This window comes from Amblyomma americanum, chromosome 9 (assembly GCF_052857255.1).
Source record: "Amblyomma americanum isolate KBUSLIRL-KWMA chromosome 9, ASM5285725v1, whole genome shotgun sequence".
Taxonomy (NCBI): Eukaryota; Metazoa; Arthropoda; class Arachnida; order Ixodida; family Ixodidae; genus Amblyomma; species Amblyomma americanum.
In genome coordinates this window covers 18209075-18227687 of record NC_135505.1, presented here as the reverse complement: position 1 = coordinate 18227687, position 18613 = coordinate 18209075, and the positions used below count along the sequence as shown (strand labels likewise).

General features: G+C 46.2%; 1 protein-coding gene across 1 annotated transcript in view; it reads left to right on the top strand.

Moving 5' to 3' along the window:
* Positions 1 to 1274: 1274 nt before the first annotated feature.
* Positions 1275 to 18613, top strand: part of nau (myogenic-determination protein nautilus) — a 240917-nt gene continuing 223578 nt past the window's right edge. The window contains exons 1-2 of the mRNA XM_077637212.1: positions 1275 to 1365; positions 14841 to 15107. Coding sequence (XP_077493338.1) covers positions 1363 to 1365; positions 14841 to 15107 — 270 coding nt within the window. The 5' untranslated portion in view covers positions 1275 to 1362. The remainder of the gene's footprint in view (positions 1366 to 14840; positions 15108 to 18613) is intronic.

Sequence of the window (18613 nt, the reverse complement as noted above, 5' to 3'; positions counted from 1 at the left end):
GGCGCCTTAGCGTTTTTCCTCCATAAAAACGCAGCCGCCGCGTTGGGCTGCGTTTTTATGGAGGAAAAACGCTAAGGCACCCGTGTTCTATACGTAAGAAACAAGAATTCAAAGTTACAAAACTGTTCACGCTTAATGTTCTGATCAGTAAAAAAAAAAATATTGTGCGACGCCCATTGGAATACTATTCGCGCCGTGCCAAAGTCGACTGCTGGCCCTCTTGGAGAAAACCTATTTGCTTCACTGGTGGTGACACGGAATCGTTCATAACATGTCCGGTGCTTTGAGAGAGCCTCGGAAAGCAGCGAACAATGGAATAAATGAAGGTTACAGACGTGCACGTACCTGTCGATAGCCAGGACTAAGCGGAGCAGTCATCTCTGTCCGCAGTAGAATCAGACTACTGGACGTGTACTTTCCACACAAACCTGTCGTTTGCCCCTTGAAATGCACGTGTCGGTGCTGCGGCATTGCGAGAGCACCACCATGGTTGAGCAGTACCGGTTCGTCAGGAAGACGCCATGCTCGCCGTCATTGCTTCGCATGTGCATTTCGCGGGGAATATAAAGATGTTCGCTCATGAGGCTTACAGAAGGCTGAACATCAGATAGAAGTAGAGTTCTTTCGCAAGATACGGAATGGCGTTACATGTCCGCGCTTGGTCCGGATCGCGCAGGGTGGGCTATTTCGCGCCACCGTTCAAATTGAACGATTTGAATAGGCGCGGTAAGGAAAGCGCTTAGCTAAAAATGAACCTTAGCAAACTATTAAAGTTCTCTTGTGCGCATGTTTGCTAGGTGCTTACACTTTTGGTGGTTTCGGAATTAAAGCATATGAGGAGTCAACTGGACGCTTTTGGGAACCTCACTGGGTACCCCTCGTGTGTAGCGAGAGACCGGAATACCGCCTGGAATGTATTCGAAGAAAGTGACGTACTGAGAGAACAGTGTTCTCCGCATTTTCACCCTCTTTTTCTTCTCTTCTCGGGGCATTCCGGATTGAAAACGCACATTTGTGCTTGCTTGGCACGAGTCGCCAGCTGTCATTCAGCACTCCTGGCGCTAGCATCTCGTGATGCCGTTATTTGGGAGTAAGGACCTCAGTTGGGCTCCACGCCCTGCTCAACCCGCCTACAGCTGACTGCCGTCCCACGGCTGCCCAGGTCCTGGGCGCGAGCCGCGTGCAAACCCCGACGGGGCGGTCGTGGCGAGAGGCCCGCCCCGTGGGGTGGGACCATAACTCCGCCTCCCGAACAGAGCTCGGCGGGCGCAGTCCCGCAGCCGACCGACGGCGGCGAGGGATCCCCGGGCGCTCGTCGTCGACACTAGCGTGCACGGATAGCAGGCATCGCCCCTCGCTGCCATGGTGAGCCGACCTGGGCATGTTTTTCTCTCTGGTGTGTTTGTCCCAGTGGTCACGGGTGCTCGAGCAACGTGCAGCGGCGCATTTTTATTAACTCTAAGCTTTGAGGCCATATGTGGAAACGCGGGACCAGCGGTGCACTCACTGAAGGCACGGATATGAAATGTTCAGCCCGTTTATTGACCTTGCGTACGGTGTACCGCTTCTGGGTTGCGAGTGTGGTCGCAAAGCTTCGTAATGTTTATTTCTTGTTGCTAACAGATGCTACCAAATTGACCTGAAAAGTTTGAAGCCGCTTTACATTGTTCGATATTATCGTAGATATTACTGCGCCCTATCTCAAAAGTTCATCAACTTTAAACTGAGTGCGGCCGAAGCGGCCAGGACTCTGTTCTTTGACGACCGAAAAGATTTTTTTGTTCCTATCACCGCCACCCAGTTGTTCATTCCTTTGTGGGCGCAAGTAAGCGCAATAAAAAGTTCGTTTCGGTGACACCCCAATCTGCTCGCCTGTTGTCCCCGGTGTTGAAACCACAGCGTGAAAATGTTGTCTTTGTCCTGCCAGCAATGGCGCTTATAGGCGACGTTCCGCGCAAATACTGTAGCGAAACTTTGTCGATGTTGGCGCGGTTTAACAGCTTTCGCTTTAAGCCATGCGATGCTAATGTAAGCTCAACTCGTACCGCTCCGAGTACCGCCAGTATTGCGGACCCCTGCCGGCGTCTGTGAAATGTCAGAGCTGTAGTGACGAAGGAAAAAACAGAAACAAAACGCAATCCGTCCCTTCTACAAGAGGTAGGTGTCACTTTAAAATTTCCGTTTACTATTTTACTTCTGTTCATTCACATCTCCACAAGTGCAGATGGCCAGAGTAGAGACAACAATTCAAAGAAATTCTTCCTGACTGTGTCTGTTCCCCCCACAGCAATGTAATTGTATTCGGTAATAGAAAATACAAATATAATGATGCACACGTAGTAAACGACAAGTTCTACACACTAAACAAATTCTTACCCTTAAGGGCGCAAATCAGCTGTCCCCAGACGAACACCCATTTGGGGGTTAAAAAGGGTGTAGAGATCAGCACCCTTCAGGAAGGGTGCACAGCATGAAAGTTTAGAGGGCGCGCATCAGTCCAAGGCTTTGGCTTCAGGTGTGGATCAATGTGGAGCACCCTTCCAACATGCATTCGTATAGGTGTTATGGAAAAATAGTACCCTTTAATGAGGGTGCAACCACTACATCCTCTAAAGTATCATTAAGTGCACCCTTCCTTAAGGGTGCTGATCTCTGCACCCTTTTTTAGCACCGAACAATTGGAACAGGATGTTCCTCTGGGGACAGCTGATTTACACCCTAAAAGGTGAGAAATGGTTTAGTGTGTACAAGCGACGCTAAGATAGAAATGGCTTTCATGGGACCTAACACTGCTGTTGACGTGGCTTTATCTTCCGACTGCAGCGTTACCATGTTTTCCGAATTGGTTTGGTTTATTGGGTTGGGGGGGTTTAACGTCCCAAAGCGACTCAGGCTATCAGGGACGCCGTAGTGAAGGGCTCAGGAAATTCCGACCACCTGGGGTCTTTAATGTGCACTGACATCGTTCAGTACACGGGCTTCTAGAATTTCCCCTCCATCAAAATTTCAGCGCCACGGCCGGGATCGAACCTGCGCCTTTCGGGTCAGCAACCGAGGACAATAACAACTGAGCCACCGCGGTGACGTTTTAAAAATGGTAAAACATGCGAAAAAGTTGAACATTCAATGGCGAATATAGGAGAATTATGAGGTAACCAATATTTATACAAAAGCAGCAAACAAGGTCCTTGAGAGGAAAATACCCAAGTTCTTACCGTCTTTCTGATCGGTATATCTAAGTTTGTGTACAGTAAAAAAAAAAAATGAAATTCTGCAAATTTTTACCTTCTTTAACCATTTCGGCCCTGGATTTTTGAATTTAGTAGTAGATTCTTTTCCTACGAGCTTTTACTGTGCCTAAGGCACCATAACCGCAAAGTCAAATAATAAATTTCGTGGTGCAAGTATCAATTGCTTTCCAGGCATGATGTCAAAATCGGACATCAGTGCTCAATGAGTGTAATATGCCAAAGGAACCGTTTTGGTTACCGCAATCGACAACGAAGAAATGAGCGCAAAAATGTCTAATTTCTCAGCGTGGAGAACACTACAGAAGATTTTTCTTTTTTACATTGTAAGGGATAGATGGATTTTGCAGTTGCCACAGAAGATGCCGCTCTGTCCTGTTTACCTTGCGTTTTGTGTCATACCTCCTCGTTCTTGTTGCTGACAGTCTTGTGCTTCAGCTGTGTGCAACACGTGAACAACACACATGTTCAGAACTTGCATAGCCTTACATAGGCTTTACCCAAATCTGCAATGCCCTCGTCTATCGAACTTCATGAAGCGCTTCCGTATAACGTCCAGAGCGGAGCTCGGTACATCTAAATTCTAAGCTAGGCTGAGGCACAATGCATCTGGTTTGAGCCTGTTTTCTAACCAACTGTTTTTTGTAGAAGAATTTATAAACTCGAAGATAATCTGTCGTGTCTCTATCTCGACCAAATGCAGTTCTATCGGCATCGCTGTTAATGCATTTCCATTGAGCTGGACAGTGTAATCGAAGAAGAAGAAGCCGCATGGTAGGCTAGGGTGAGAAGCCAAGATATAAAGCAAATTTAAAGGCTGTAGTCTTCAGGACACTACGGGTATTTTGGAAACGAAGAAGCTCACGCTCACAGCGCTGGCCGCACACTGTTACCCTGGGTCCCCTAACATTTGCAGGAACATAATTATTCAGTACATAATTATTCTGAGTAAGCATTATGCCACTCCCAGCCGCAGGCGAAACAACAGCGTAGCATCGCAGCGGGAGAGGCCGGACGGACGATTGAGCTGAAGTAAGGGGTCGAGGCGGTGCAGACGGCATGCGGAGTTTCCAGGGGAAGACCACGACGCTGAAATCTCACTTCGGCCAAGCATTCGCAGATGTCTTGCTGCGTCGGCTCTTGTCAACGGTATCTCGACAATGTTGGTATACTGCCGTGAGCCGATCGAGCTGCAGCGTCAGCTGCGTCGTTTCCGACAATGCCACATTGTCTTGGTATCTACTGGAAGACGATATCATGATCCTCAACCTGTGCCTGGTGTAGAAGATGTCTTAATTCAGCTACGAGTTGCTCGTGATCGTCATGGCGTAAAGCAGAACTAAGGCATTGTAGAGCAGCTTTTGAATTGCGGAACACATCCCATTTGTCGGGTGTTTGTGTACTGATGTGCTGCACAGCCGCACGAAGACCGGCGAATTCTGACCGGGTGGAGGTTGTCCGATTCGAAGTTAGCTGGTGAATACTGGCCTGTCTCGGAGGAATGACCATGGCGCAAGCTGAACTTGTAGTTCAGACCAAACCATCTGTATACACATAAATGCGTTAAGGACAGTTGCCGGGCCAGTTGGTACATGATCTCACCGAAAAACAGCGCGCTTACACGGGACACGAGAAAGGAGACACGCACACACACAGCGCTGACTTACAACTGCAGGTTTTATTGCATTGCTCACAATAAATACTAGAAAGGAAAAAAACAAAAACGGTGGAACGCGAGGAAGAATTCCTTCTGTCGCATCATGTCGTCATAGTTATTCAAGATATTGAATCTCTTTTCTAACGCATGACGCGGATTTCCTATCAATGATGAAAGCTTCATACAGCTCACTCTTGTGCTGGTGATTATATCGCCTCAAGATCTGGCTTCGTCCAAAGTTAGGTGTGCAGTGACAGCCAGACACGTGTTTTGCCAGCGTGCTGCCGTATCCCGTGCGGATATTAGTGGCGTGCTCTCGTAAACGGTGGTTTATGCAACGTCCACTTTGACCCACATACGATGCACCGCATGACAGCGGGATCTCGTAAATTACCTCCGTGTCACAGGTGGTGAACATTTGTTCATGCTTTTTACTGCACCGCGCTGGTTTTGGGGCATCTTCGTTCACCAATCTGCAAAGCAAATTCAGCTTTCTGGGTCAGTTAGAATCAAATCCACTCCAGCGCGCCCTACTATCTTCTTCAACGAGTGGCTGATCCCGTGTAGATACGGCATAACAGCCATCTTCTCTTTTTCTTTCCGAGGCTTCTTCGGGTGGCCAGATTGGCGGAGATCTTTCAGGAGCTTGAATCCGATCCCTGAAATGAGGGAATCCGGGAAACCCGCTTCGCGTAGACGTTTCAGCTGGGACTCTGTGCTAGCTTTCTGACGGTGATGGCACGATCTTTTGAGGGCATTCTTCAGGGCAACCAAGCCTATTGCTCGTTTGATGAGCTTCGTATGCGAGGAAGAGTATGGCAAAAGGTTTTTCTTTGACCTCGGAGCATAGCACCAGGACAGATGGTCCTCACTTGGAAACAACCGCAGGTCAAGGCACCGAAGTTGGCCTTCATCAGGCAATTCTTTTGTCAATTCAAATTCTCCTAAGTTTTCAGAAAATGCCTTGAAAAGGGCCTCCACGTCCTTGCCTGGGTCCTGACCAGACGTTTAGTAGACGACGAGAAAGTCGTCGACAAGACGAAAAACCCTTACTACGTTGGTGTTGAGCAAAGCTTCTTTTAGCCGACGATCCGCATTTGCAAGCAGGAGATCGCTGAGTAGAGGTGCGACACAGGAGCCGATGCTCACGCCCTGCCTCAGTACGAACAGTTCATTATTGAAGCTGATAAACGTCGACCTTAGGTAAAAGGCCATAGCTTCGAGGAACTTCTCTGTGCTGATTCCACAGACGTTCTGAAACCGTACGGTACCCAGAGCTTCAATGCCTTCTCTAATCACAACAAACGGAGAAGGGTGCGGTAGTGAGTAGTAAAGATCCTTTCATCGATGGAAAAAACACTCACACCTTTCGGGCATAAGCCATGAAGGAAAGCAGAGACTTCTTCAGGCTTCTTAACCTGGAACGGATCTTCCACGGCCAACAAAGACAGTGAGTCTTGTAGAAACTTGCCCATGGAGTGCTGCCAGGTGCCTTTTTCCGACACAATCACCCTGAAGGGCCAGTTGTCCTTATGTGTCTTCACCGTGAAGAACGCACTTAGGCACAGTCCTTTGCTTTTTCTCACTGCTGTACCCAGCTTTGTCAGGTTGAAGGCATCATAAAGATGCTGGGCTTCTTTCTTAACAGCTTGCTGCTTGATCTTATTGAGCTTACGGAAGTTCTTCATAACGGCTTCACTTGCCTTCTCGCCAAAGGTCGACGAAGGCAAAACTGCAAATCCTCCTTCTTTGTCCACTGTCAGAAGTCGAAGGTTCGCCTCTCGCAAGGACAATGCCACCTCATCAAACGGTACCGATGTTCTCTTCTTCGGTGCCTTTTTTAACACATCGACGCCCTCAATGATGCATCTGCCCGCCTCTTCAGCGTGCGCTTTGACCGCACTCCTTCTAACAAAGGAGAGAAGCTCAACCTTGCCAAGCCGAGGTTCGATGCAGAACTTTGGTCCTAACGCAAGGACACGAGAAGCTTGAACCGGTACTCGCGTGTTACCAAAGGCGTGAACTGTCTGCCGAGGACGGCCTTGGCTTTCTTTCTTGTGAATCGAGCCTAAGACTAGCCTTCCTTCGAGTGCCTAAGACTAGCCTGCCTTCGCGAAGGCCCGCCGGGAGGAGCTGAGAAACGCCTGCAACAAGCCTTTCGAAATGTATCGCAGTTGGCGTACTTCCTTTGGAAGAAGGTTCTAGGCTCGATTCCCCTCACTGATGCATCTGCCCGCCTCTTCAGCGTGCGCTTTGACCGCACTCCTTCTAACAAAGGAGAGAAGCTCAACCTTGCCAAGCCGAGGTTCGATGCAGAACTTTGGTCCTAACGCAAGGACACGAGAAGCTTGAACCGGTACTCGCGTGTTACCAAAGGCGTGAACTGTCTGCCGAGGACGGCCTTGGCTTTCTTTCTTGGGAATCGAGCCTAAGACTAGCCTGCCTTCGAGTGCCTAAGACTAGCCTGCCTTCACGAAGGCCCGCCGGGAGGAACTGAGAAACGCCTGAAACAAGCCTTTCGAAATGTATCGCAGTTGGCGGACTTCTTTTGGAAGAAGGTTCTAGGCTCGATTCCCAAGAAAGAAAGACAAGGCCGTCGTCGGCAGACAGTTCACGCCTTTGGCAACACGCAAGCACCGGTTCAAACTTCTCGTGTCCTTGAGTTAGGACCAAAGTTCTGCATCGAACCTCGGCTTGACAAGGTTGAGCTTCTCTCCTTTGTTAGAAGGAGTGCGGTCAAAGCGCACGCTGAAGAGGCGAGCAGATGCATCATTGAGGGCGTCGATGTGTTAAAAAAGGCACCGAAGAAGAGAACATCGGTACGGTTTGATGAGGTGGCATTGTCCTTGCGAGAGGCGAACCTTCGACATCTGACAGCGGACAAAGAAGGAGGATTTGCAGTTTTGCCTTCGTCGACCTTTGGCGAGAAGGCAAGTGAAGCCGTTATGAAGAACTTCCTTAAGCTCAATAAGGTCAAGCTGCAAGCTGTTAAGAAGGAAGCCCAGCATCTTTGTGATGCCTTCAACCTGACAAAGCTGGGTACAGCAGTGAGAAAGAGCAAAGGACTGTGCCTAAGTGCGTTCTTCACGGTGAAGACACATAAGGACAACTGGCCCTTCAGGGTGATCGTGTCGGAAAAAGGCACCTGGCAGCACTCCATGGGCAAGTCCCTACAAGACTCACTGTCTTTGTTGGCCGTGGAAGATCTGTTCTAGGTTAAGAAGCCTGAAGAAGTGTGTGTGTGGTCTCACTTCTGCGCATGCCTTGGTTTTCCTTATATTTGCTGGTTTTTCAGTGAACAAAGCCCTTGTCTTGCGTCGTTCTTCTGCTGTATTTGTCTTTTCGGCGCTTTTTTTTTTGCTCGAATACTATGCATGATCTAGCCCAAATTGTAGTTCTAAATTGCTTACATGTGCCTTTGGGAAACTATGCTCAGCGCCGTGTGCTTCGGTGTTAAAAAACCTTTGTTGATGCAGAAGAATCCGCTGGCCAGCGCATAAAGAGCGATGGTACTCTTGTTGTTGTTCAAGGAGCTTGCCTCATTCCTTTCCCTCCTTGCGAATCATCGCTAGCTTCAAAAACGAAACTAAATTACATAATTTAACACTCAGGGAACATGCTGGCTATCTGAAGCACGCTCGAGAGTGAGAAGAAAGTGAAATACAGACTAAAAATGAGGTTTTTCTTAGCTCTGTTCGTCTCCTTGCACCATTTAGTCCTTGAAAGTCTGAAAGTATGTATCGCCCGCTGATAGTATCTTCCTGACCAAAACTCGTCTCTGGGCAGGGTTGGTCGCAGCTACCTACGAGAGGACTAAAAATCTCTTGGGTGTATTTGCAAACTCGCCTAATAGTGAATGGATATTTTGGCCTGATGAAGCAGCTAGAGTGCGCTCTTGAGTGTATGCCTTGAGTGCGCATTTTCGCCACGTTAACGTGGGCATCGAAATCAAATCGCAGAGCATCTCGCTACCGTGCAAGGCGGGTGGCAGTGACCCACCTCGCCGCCCTCTTTACGAGTGCGGTATTTATTTATTATCACTGCAAACAACTAACAAAAAGATCTTCTAAGTGTCTCAGACTGCGCAACTGCGTCTCAATGCGTGAGTGTGCTGCCTATAACTTAAAAAAGAACTTGAATTTTCTGTGCAGTGGGCTGGTGACAGCTTAGACATCTGTTTCAATGACGCTTCGTATTGCCTTTTTTCTTTCCTTTGGCAGACATCAGGCATGCATTCATATTTGTTCTTGATCACAAAATAAAACGTCCCCTGAGAGTTATAGCGCTAGTCCATGCCCTGTCTCTCATCTCCTCTTTATTTCCGCGTTATGGTTTCCTTTAAGTAATAATCCCCAACTTGTCCAAACCCATTCTCTTGTTCAGCACAACGATCTCTGGCATTTTTTCTCTAAGCTTTCTCTCCTTCATCAGTTTTGCGCTACATGTCTTAAATACGAGAGTTTTGGCATTGTCGGTTCCGAAATAGTGCTTCTGCAGGAATCTCGCGAATATAATAATCGTCGCCGCTGCAAAAATCTTCAAGTGGTGGCGCAACAAGTACCACGCTTTGACGCAAATATCTGGCTTACAAAAGTGTTCTTTTCGGTAAAAATCGCATGTATGCTATCAGGTTACCCTAATGCAGTAGTCTAGCCTCATTTAACATTAACCTTTAGTGCCTCTTTAAGGCAGGACTGCATATTCGGTAATTTTCTCTGTGTTTTCCCTCCTGACACACAGTGCAATGGTGGGCGCTGAAAATGTCCGCAAGGATAAGCACATGATTTATTTTACGGCGTTCAGCAAATGCAGGGATAAGAAACTCCAGTTAGTTTTTGTATCAGCTAATTCAGAGCACCTGGTGACTGAAGGAGACATCAAAATTGTTTTTTTTTATTTTTAGGGTGGGGGGGGGGGAAATGACGCCGTAACTGCATCGCATATCTCAACAGACACCCGAACCGCGCCTAAATGAAGAGATTTGAAGGAGGGAGTGAGAGAAGAAAGAGAGAAAGAGGTGCCGTAGTGGAGGTCCCCGGAAATTACTTCGACCCCTTAGGGATTTTTAACGTGCACTGACATCGCACAGCACACGGGCGCCTTTTGCGTCTCGCCTCCATCGAAACGCGGCCGCCGCGGTCGGGTTTGCACACGGCTACTCCGGATGAGTAGCCGAGCGTTCTAACCACTGAGCCACCGCGGCAGGTAAAGACGCCTGATGTTTACAAAATGAGGAAATCGTGGACAAGCACACAGTGCGGCAGGCTGCGGTAGTGGCGGAATAGTCTCCATAAAGAAAGAGCGGGAGGCCGAAATTTCTGAGGCACTAGGAATCGAAGCTCTCTTGTTATCGCCGGCGGTGGTTCGCATCCTGCTCTGGCGTATAATTTAGCTTGACAGCCAGATACCGTCGTGATGACAACGATGCAGTGCTTCAATTGTCTTTCCTACGGCCGCTACGGGAGGAATCGGCGTTTGCGTGTTGATTAGCTGTACGATGGCATCATGCGGTATTTTCCTACCCCTGGCAAAATCGCGATGAAAAAAAAGCACTTAGAATTTCGCGAGGAGGAACGATATCAGACGCAGCTGAGGGCCGGAAAGCGGAATGCTGATTGTGCGTGTGTATATGACTCGCAATGCAAACTGGCCTGAAGGTGGGACAAAATAGTTCATTTTGTAACGTCCAACCAAAGACGGACGCGTTAGTTTGAGGTGAGTGGAAAATAAATTCACCGGTGAATTAAATGTTTATCTGGCCAACCAAAAAATAAGTAGAACCTTTTTTCCCAAGCACTGCATAATTTTTCGTAATTCCTGAGCAAAAGAGGTTTTCGCCAGAGCTTTTCAGTCATCACACTTTCTTAGAATCCAACTGGGGGCAGCGGGCGCCCGCCAAATGCTTTTTGTTTTATTTATTTATTAAGGCCAAATCCTTTAATGGCTCATAATCGCGGTGACCGTCCGTCCGTTACATCGCCACCTAGGTCACGTAACCTACCTAGGCACGTGACCCAGGTCATGTGGCGCCACGCTGGCGCAAGCTGCTCTTTTCCTCTGTCGCGAAATTAATTCAAGCGCGGCAAATTCAAATCACTGCAATGAGTCGCAAACGGCTTTCGCCTTCCCGTACTTAAGAGATATCTAAGTGCCCCCAACGAATTTCAATTTATTTATGGACGCTGTCAGCCCCGTATGGGGCTTTTGCAGGAGTGGGGAAAAAATAAATAGAATGACAAGTCGCACATCCTAATGCAGATGTTTGGGATAATAATAAAGCAGGCTGTCAACTTTTGGGGTGAGATGCAAAATATTTGCAGTTGGCACAGAATAAATTAAAAGATTACATAGCATGCCTACAACGCTGGATGCCCTTGGAAATGAAGTAAACTCATTGGCTGGAAAAAACAAGACTGTCCGTGATGCTTGTGATGAATGTTTCGACAGACATGCATTGTACAGCAGTGTCAGCTAGAGAATTCTCGGCATTAATCGCTCTTGGAAAAAAGTGTACTAAAAATAATCCGTGCGGAAAAATGGGGCTGTAATGAAGATGCCGTATTGTCTCGTTAGAACAAATTAAAAAAATTGCGATCTCTCGATGTTAATTTGATTGCGGATGATTAGGTATAAGTATTTTAGCTTTTCACGCTTTATACGCGACTCTAACGTATGAAGGCCAGCTTGTGAACAGAAATCTGAAGGCCAGGTATGATATCGGAATTTGTTAAATATGAACCTGGCAGCAAGACGCTGCAGCTTGTCAATCGTTGAGCAATTATTTTTCGTGCAGGGGTACCGACAAGCTTCGCGTATTATACGGTCGGTCTAATTAATGTTTTATACCATAGACATTTTATTTCAGGGGTTCTATGGTATATGTTTCACCTAAGGCTCCAGAGTGCATTTCGAGCTTTCGAGCACACAAAATCTATTTGAGGGTTCCAACTAAGATCGTGGGTAAATATGAGACCTAATTACTTATGTTGCATTGTGTTTTGGATTACTTGATTTTCTATGTTGTAAAAGAATTAAATGTGCTTTTTTTTTCCTAGTTATTGTAATCAAGAGTGTCTTTGTTGGGTTCTCGACCATTTGCCATTCATCGCACCATTTTTTTACTTTTTGCAAATTTGCATTTTGTTTTACCTGGTCGCTTTGTGTTCTTATGGTATTTGATTTGCGCCGGTGCAAAAGCAAATAAATAGCTGCTTGGATATCTATTTTGACAATTATAAAATAGAGCTTGCGAAACAGGTTAAAACACTAGGAGTAATTTTAGCGAAAATTTAACTTTGGACGCTCATGTTGACCTTGTAGCTGAAAAGTAGGCGAGGGCATGTGGAATGATTTGTAGATTGCGACAGGTGATTCCGTCGAAACGCAAGCTTCTTCTATTTAATGCCTTATTCCTCCCGCATATAAACTACTGTAACCTAGTTTGGGGGACAGCATCTCGAAAAAACATTCACAAATTACTTTTAATACAGAAAAAACCTATCCGCCATATTGCAAATGCCCCATACGATTACCATACGCGGGATTTGTTTCAATCACTTAGTGACCTTACTGTCAGGCATGCATGTATATTTAACCTGTTCTTAAAATACAAGAGCAGCATAAAACGCACAAATCAGCATTTTCTTCGAATGAGCCGCCTCAAAAAATCCTTGCAGCTGCCGTACAGCGTAAGACAAAGAGAAATATGGATTTGCCATTTTCCCGAACCAATAATGGTTTTAACAGGTTGAAATATCGCGTACCATTCCTGCTAAATAGCGCTGAAAAGAAGCATATAGACCCGTGCACCATGACTAGAAAACAATGGAAAGAATTTTTAACGACGAACGACGGCATCCAAATTTAGAAAAAAGAATAAAAAATTTGTATTGTAAACGATTCCTCATATCTTGCAGCATACTTGTTTTTGTATTACGTTTATATGAATCTTTTATATGGCTGTACGTCCTGAGTGAGAATTGTCTAAATTGGACCATAAATGTGTTTTTTTTCTTCTTTCTGTATATGTTTTCAAACATGTTGACCTGTACGTGGGCTGCTATTGTGCGCGAATACATTTGTCTTGCTTTTGTCTGTGAGATGCAACACGTATATGCAAACAATATGCAAACAATATGTACTCACTGTGAGTGTAAAACCTTCGCGCTACCAATCAAACAGGGGCAAGGGCCTGTCAAGTTGCTCGTAGCAGCTTTTTTACTATTGTCCCAGCATTCCTTTTGTTATACGCGGAAGAATTCTGAATAAAGATTCGATTTGATTTGATTTATAAATTTTGCAGTCACCTGCAAAAAGCCTTTTTTGTACATCAGTGTTTTCAGGGAGGTCATTAATAAAAAAATAAGAATTAACAGGGGGCCCAGAACGCTTCCTTGGGGTACCCCTGAGGCAACGCATGAAAGGGTAGGTTTGCTTTCTCCCATCTCAAGGCCATGTAAATATGAGTTGAACCAATTTGTGATAGACTCGTTCCTATATGTTGCCTTAATTTTTTTAAATAATTTAGAGTGTGATATCTTGTCAAAGGCTTTGACTAAGTCCATAAAAAAAGTCGCTCTGGCCACATGGATCTATTGTTTAGCTGATTAACAGGATAGATAAGCGGGCGAGTTGGTTCAGCGCTTGTTCCTGTGCATTCTTCGTCTAGTCCCCGTTTGTTCGCGCTGTTTTTTTGCATTAGCTGATTACACGAAACACAAATGTCGAGTACTTAATTGCCGTTAATGTATGTCCACTTTGCATACAAAGCGCAAGCACTTACACAACGCGCTCCAGGTTCAACGTCAAGGAAACAGGGAGGATGGGTGCCAGCCTAGACACGCTATGTTTCTGAGGTGGTGCACTACACTGACTTGAATTCCTGCCTCTCCATATTCTAGCCTGAACACATGCCTGTACCCCTTGGGTGATGCTCACCGCAGTGCCTAAGCCAGGGGATAGTCTCATAAGTATAAATTTGAAAGGCGCAAAGGACACAACCACAAGAAATAAAAGAAAACAAAAAGAGCGCAAGCCGCCAACTGAGTTTTTTTCGCAAAACACCATAATTTTCACGTCGGTACATTATCGCATGCAGCCAGAACAAAGTAACTAGAAAAAATTTGCGGGGCGCACTTAAGCTCCGCCTTAAGGGTATGACGAGAAAGCGTATTAGGTTAGTTCTCGTATACGCAGAAGGCCATTCTCTCTTTCACATTCATAGATCCCTGGTAGCCTTCTTACTGCTCCTGGCGCAGTGGTGCAATCTTTGCAGTGGTCTGGAAGGCTCCCGCTTGCACTGTTCTTTTATTGACCCTTCTCGTTCGCTCTCTCTCTCATTTTAACAACGGCTAGTCTGGCCGGTGTAGACATGCCCGCACTTTAGCGGTATCTCGCAGATGACACCAAAATGGCACTCGATAAACCGCAGCCCATGCTCGATAGCAAATCTGGGCGGGAATGGGGGCGGGGGTTGTCGGGCCGTCATAGAGCAAATCTCTGCAAGCTTGCTTGGTGCTGAAAAAGCCACGTTCACTATATATAGACCTCCTGTCTTCTTCATGCTGTGCGCTATTTTATCTATGCATGGAATTACCGCCGCAGGTATCATGTATCTCTACTTTCTTGGCAATGCACCACTGGAAGTGAGTTGAACCAACGAGCCTTACAGCAAGTACTGCTGATACCAGCATAGCTAGCATAGCGCCTTGCTTAGTGACTCTCATGTGATGTCGAACCTTGTGCATAGCAATACTACAGATGATCGATGTGCTCAAAAGATTAGACAAACTACATACCCGGAAAGAACATAAAGACAGGCGTGCCTGTCCTCGTGTACGTGGTTTGTCTAATCTTTTGCACACATCGGTCACCTGTAGTATTGTCATGCACCAGCTAGGTGTGCAGCGTACAGCCAAGTCTCGGCGCCATTGTAGGTGAGCGAAGGCCGCAGCCCGGAACCTCGGCAGCCGAGCCCGGCCGAGCCTTCCTCCGAGCAGCACGTTCTGGCCCCGTGCAGCGGCGGCCAGGGGCTCCGTCGGTGCCTGGCGTGGGCATGCCGCGCCTGCAAGCGGCGCACCCTGGCGGTGGACCGGCGCCGGGCGGCCACGCTGCGCGAGCGCAGGCGGCTGCGGCGCGTCAACGAGGCGTTCGAGGCCCTCAAGAGGAGGACCTGCGCGAACCCGGCGCAGAGGCTGCCAAAGGCGAGGATGTTCATTCATTCGTTCGTTCACTTTGTAACCATTGTTATGCTCTTAAAGGCGCTCGGTTCAAAAGATGCGAAAGACAAATCCATATTTTCCAAGTATGCGATTAGTGAAACGCTTTGCGAAGTCCCCACGCAACCGAAAGGAAGAGGAGCACACGAATGCCTTGAGACTCCAAGGACATGACTAGCGGCAGAAATTGGAAGGTTTGCTGCCCTTGTCTGCTTAAATTCCAACATCCATACCGCTTTAGGCCGGGTGCTGCATTCTCTGATTTTCACAACGTACCAGAGAAACACGAGGACGCCGATGCTAAAAAGAAGTGGCGGACGGGCCTAACGGGCCCTAAAGAGGGCCTAAGTACAAGTAGCCCATCGGTAGATAATATTTTAATCAGTCGCGAAGGTGTCCTGGCATTGCTTCTAAATATAAATACTAAGAAGTCAGCTGGGCCCGATAACATTCCTAATGCTTTCTTGAGGCGATATTCTGAGCAATTATCTGAATTCATTTCTAATCTTTTTCAGTTATCCTTACAATTAGGTGCAATACCATCAGTCTGGAGTAAAGCACGTGTTGTGCCGGTACACAAGAAAGGAGACCGCCAAACTGTTTCAAATTACCGTCCTATATCTATTACTAGCTCGTGTTGTAACCTATTGGAACATATTGTCGCTGGTTTTATACAAGAGTTTTTGAAAGATCATAGCATACTATCACCTTTTCAGCATGGTTTCATGAAAGGACTCTCCACTGTAACTCAACTCGTAACAACCGTACATGAGCTATCCCGCATACTTGATTTATCTGGACAAATAGATGTGCTCTTTCTGCACTTCAGCAAAGCTTTTGATAAAGTTCCCCATGCAAAGCTATTACATAAATTAGATAAAATTGGACTCCCATTTGGTATCATACAGTGGATATGTGCTTATCTCAAAAACAGAGAACAGTTTGTTGATATTAGGAACTGTACTTCCAGTGCTCGTCAGGTCACCTCAGGAGTCCCTCAGGGCAGTGTGCTAGGACCATTGTTATTTTTAATTTATGTTAATGACTTGATTGATGTTATTCCTGGTAATGTGTCCATTCGGTTATACGCGGATGATTGTGTTATCTTCAAGGAAATTGTGTCCTATGATGATCATTATGTGTTGCAAAGATGCCTTGCTGAAATCACTCACTGGTGTTCCAATTGGGGAATGGAGCTCAATGCGGAAAAAACTGTACTTTTACGCGTAACAAGAAAAAAATCTGCTAGCATTTTTCCGTACCAACTTGGAAATAGAACTGTTTTCGAAGTCGACAAATACAAATACCTTGGCGTTACCCTCAACAATAAGCTTACATGGTCAACTCATATCTCGGATGTTTGCTCAGCTGCGCTAAAAAAAATTGTGGTTCATAAAAAGAAAGCTTAAAAACGCGCCTGTAAGGAGTAAAATGTTAGCCTACAATGCAATAGTGAGGTCAAAGTTAGAATATGCTTCCGAGCTCTGGGACCCGCATACCATGAAAGACACAAAATAACTTGAGCGAGTACAGAGAAAAGCAGTGAGATTTATTTACGGGAAATATGCCAGGAAGGATTCGCCGTCCTCAATAATGTTACAAAATAGAATACAGAGACTCGAAATACGCAGAAAAAATAATCGTCTTCTACTACTACATAACACTCTTTCTGGAAAAAATAATATGACGCTACCAGCTTCCGTATGTCGGCCTTCTACGAGGAGAACACGACACAGTCATGAGTATTTGCTTGCACCGATCTTCGCGAAAACAAACGCTTACAAGTACAGTTTTTTCCCTCGAACGGTGAACGATTGGAATTCACTTCCCATTAGTGTATTTCGGTCTAACGACTTCATGGCTGCATTGCAAAATCATTTTTGTGCAAGTTAGCGATGTTGACGTTATCATTTGTGCTTCTTTTAGTGCATTATGTTCATTTCATGTTGCATTGTATACGCTTTTCTGTGTTTTCTTGTTTGTGATATGCCCCTCCTGCTTGGGCCAAAGTATTGGCCTGCAGTATTACTAAATAAATAAAATAAAATAAAGCACAAGTGCCTAGCGTGCTGGCGTTCGACGATTTATGCATTTATTGCTAACTCGCAGGTCTCGAGGCCTCGAGGAGCATTGGGTGAAAGGAAATTAGAAAAAGAACATGCGAAATTGTACAAGTAGAGAGACAGCAACATCGAAGCTGCACAAACAATATACCCGACATAGGAGGTGGGAACAAGGATATGGTTAAATTGAGAAGCAAGTTAAAGAAAATTAGAATTTTTGTAATTGAGAACGGAAGCCCCTAAATCAAACTGGAAGATACAAACAATGCCAACAAAATACTGAAACGTGAATTACTGTTAAAATTGGTTACTCATGCTCAAGCAAACACAAGGGACAACCTAGACACAAGACAAAAAGGCGCACGCACATGAGTCCGGCGACAGTGCGTGCGTTCGTTCTCCTTGCCCGAGCCTAGGTTTTCTGCATTTTTCTATCAAAATGCTAAAGAAACAGGCGCGCAAAAATATGTACAAATTCGAAGCAAATAAATGCGTACTGAGATCTTTTTTTTTACTTCTAGGGGGGAGGTGTGGGTGAGACTAGAAATTCCGGAGTCGGGAAGGTCATTTCAAACACGTCTTGCTCAAGGTAGCTTGGATAAATTCATTGATTGCGTTTTTTTTTTCATATGCGCGCATAGAGCTGCAATTATTATGTAAGCGCCGTGAAGTGCGAGGAGGTGTTTCCAGAGGTACAAGTAAACTACTGTTGTGAGCATATCTATGGAATTAACCTAGAAGGGTATTAGAACTACAAATTTTGAGCAGCTGCAGGTCGTCGCATTTAAGCTGGGATACACTACTGTGATAGCTATGATTTGTAGAGTTTGCTCAAACATTGTGAATAGGGCAGTTTTAATGCGAAGACCATCGGAGGACACGAATTTCAACTGCGGAAGAAAAAGTGTTAAATATGGTATTGCTTGCAAAGGCAGCTTGGGGATTGCACATATTTCGTAGTATGAAACCTAACGTCTTTGATACCTTGCTACAGACTGGAAATACAAGAAAACCTTGAAACGGTGGCCTAGCGGTCTGAGCGTCCGACTTGTATGCGGGAGGTGCTGGGCTCGATCCCCGTTGCAGCCGGGTAACCAGCCGTTTCCAAAGGGTGAAAGCTTTTTCCCGGCCTCGTTTTTAGCCTGTGACAGCGATCAAATGCTTGGGAGGACAGGCCTTTGGTCTACTCTCCGTTCTTACCCCCCCCCCCACCCCCCCACACACACACACGCACTTTCGAAAGCAACTGGAAAGGACTGGAAACTTGAAACTTGAACGCTTTCAAAACACAGGTTCAGAATGCCAAATTCGAATGGCAGGCTACCTTCAAGCACTTCCTTCATGCAGATGGTACGCTAGCACATTCTCTTAGTTTACCATTGCAGCATAGGCGACTGGACCACTCTTCCCTCCGGCTCAGGGCTCTAG